The 2,660-nt window shown below is 35.8% G+C and overlaps 1 protein-coding gene across 1 annotated transcript; it reads left to right on the top strand.

Moving 5' to 3' along the window:
• The first annotated feature begins 1,109 nt into the window (after positions 1–1,109).
• On the top strand, positions 1,110–2,237 carry LOC118767632. Its single transcript, XM_036512513.1, has one exon. The coding sequence runs from the start codon at positions 1,431–1,433 to the stop codon at positions 2,013–2,015; it is 585 nt and encodes a 194-aa protein (XP_036368406.1). The 5' UTR covers positions 1,110–1,430; the 3' UTR covers positions 2,016–2,237.
• The last annotated feature ends 423 nt before the right edge of the window (positions 2,238–2,660 follow it).

Genomic DNA, 2,660 nt, shown 5'->3' with positions numbered 1-2,660 from the left:
CCTTCAATTATTCCTTTGGCTCTGTATTTGGCTTTCATATTTTGTTAGGGGCGACCGTGCTGCATTTTAAAGGAGAACATTTGTCACCAGCTCCATACGTATGGTCGTATTCCCTACAGCATATATGTATTTTCCATATGTCAAAATGTTTGACTAGGGTCTTGTTGATTATCTATCACTAGGGTGAAAACAAATTATGGTTAACAATGTAGGGAATTATCCAAATACATTTGATCTAGGTAGTAGAATGTCTGGATATGGTCTAATACATTGTCTATTACTAAGGTAAGACCAAATTATGATTAACCAAAGTAGGGCATTAGCTAGCATACAAGAACGATTTGAATTAAAATGCTGGCATTAATGGGTCGTAAGTATTCTTATAAGCAGCAGAATGTCTGACGGTAGTCTAATTTTAACAATCATTTTTCCATGTTTGCATGGGGTGAGCAAATTTACCATGGCAGATTTTCTACGACTGGGTGCCCATCCTGTCACCAACCCTTATCTGTTTCAGTTTAGTATTTCTCCATATTCAGACATATTGGCTTTAAATTATGGTGAGGGCAGGCCTTTCTGAGGGGAGGGGAACTTGGATGCATCAACCTCAGTACATGACTGGTACTTATTTTATTGACTCGGAAAGGATTATGGTTAAAGTGAACGTTGGCAGAATTTGAGCTCAGAGTGTAAAGACGGACAAAATACCGCTAAGCATTTTGTCTGGCATGCTAACAGTTCTGCCAGCTCAGCATCTTCCCATGGTCAGACAGATTTTCACACAACACTGGAAACGAAGAAGGATATTCATTTACAATAATCATACACTGTCAAGATAAGGAGACATAAACATGCACACACCCACACTCATGCATAGTATTAATAGAATAGAAGACAAGTAAGCTGTAGTTGAAGAGCCTTGCCCTAGGTGCCATGCAGTGGGACTGAACCTGAAACTTTGTGGTTGAGAGGCAAACTCCTTAGCCATACAGCCATGCCTGTACCTATAAGCTAGTAAAAACTGAAAAACTAAAAATTGCAGTAGAAGACTTTTTTTCTATTTGTTTCTGGTATTTTATTACAAAGTTGTCATATTTTCACTTATTTCTTTTTATCATTTCTAGATTCGAGTTCTTGGATTCATTGCTGTGGTCAGCATCTTCTTTCTACTGTTTGCCTGGAAGCAATATTCTGTGAATAAAGAATATACAGGGACAACATTAAACAAACACAACCAAAAGTTTATAAATAATTCTAAGGAATTTCCAAATAATCAAGTGCATCATATAAATAACAAAACTGTAAGCAAAGAGAAACAGGAATTGGTTCAGTTAAACAACAAAACGAAATATATTATTTATTACTGTGTTAATAATATAGAGTGTGGAGGTTGGGGAGATAGGCAGCATGGAATAGTCTCTGTATATTTAATGGCACAGGCCATGGGTCGTCGTTTTGGCATCATTATTTCAAAACCTTGTCATTTTGCAAAATATCTTCAACCAAACAAAATTAACTGGACAATTGACCCAAAAGAGTTGCATGGCCTAAAAAGTCATCACCTACGTTTGACTGGAGATAAAGGGTACATATCTGCTTTACGATCAGTAGACTTAGAAAGACGCCACCCCCAAAATGTCCTCTATGTGACAACAAATTATATCTATTTTCACAGCTTAATAGAGAATCCTCGCTACAAAAAACAACTTCTTTGGTCATCACAAATGCCATATGGAAATGTATTTGCTAAAATAATGAATTTAATGTTTCGATTCAATGATCATTTTCAAGAAGCGATTGACAAATTCTTTGAAGTCAATATCCCCAACCCAAATATGCATTTGGTGTGTGCTCAGATTCGAATTGGACGGAACCCCACAATGCCACATGATGACCGAAGGATGTCAATGTCAAGTGTTCAATCTCTCTGGAACTTCTTAAGTAAATACAAAAACACCAGCAAGTACAAAATGTTTGTGACAACAGACTCAGAAGAGGTACAGAAGATAGCTTAAAAAAATTTTCTCCTCAAATCGTGTACAACCCTGGAAAATACTTCATGTGGATCAACCAAGTGGAAATGTGAAAAATAGGTGTGAAGGTTTAAGGAAGGTCATTATGGACCAACATATTCTGACTAAATGTGATACGTTGATAATAAGCCGAAGTAATTTTGGTGAAAATGCTATGATGATGAACCAAAAAGACAACAAAGTGTTTTATTTTAAAAAAGGAAATATAACAAGGATCGACAAAAAAAAATTTTTTCGTAACAGGTAAAATACTTGGTTGTGAGACAGGATTTTTTTGACACCCAGAATCTGAAAGTGACATCCATGTATCATCATCATGTCAAGATCTTAAGATACTGGATGCATAGAATTTCATTCGTCTTTCAATAAAACAGATTATGAGGAATAAGGTATAACATACAAACATACATAGCAATTGATTTTCCTTCAAAACCAGAATGTTTTCTTGAAATTCTACTGAAGAACTAATAAAAATCTTCAAATTACTATAGGCAAATTATATCATTTACATATGCCCACGGGCATATAGTGTAAGGGTTTTGAGCATGAGCTATTAACCCCAAGATTCCAAGTTCGATTCCAGGCAGTGACCCGAGCAACACAATTTCTAGTTAACTAAACACTTTA

Source organism: Octopus sinensis, linkage group LG23 (genome assembly GCF_006345805.1).
Source record: "Octopus sinensis linkage group LG23, ASM634580v1, whole genome shotgun sequence".
In the NCBI taxonomy this organism is placed as follows: domain Eukaryota; kingdom Metazoa; phylum Mollusca; class Cephalopoda; order Octopoda; family Octopodidae; genus Octopus; species Octopus sinensis.
The sequence above is the reverse complement of the archived record's forward strand: the minus strand, read 5'-3'. Positions and strand labels throughout refer to the sequence as shown.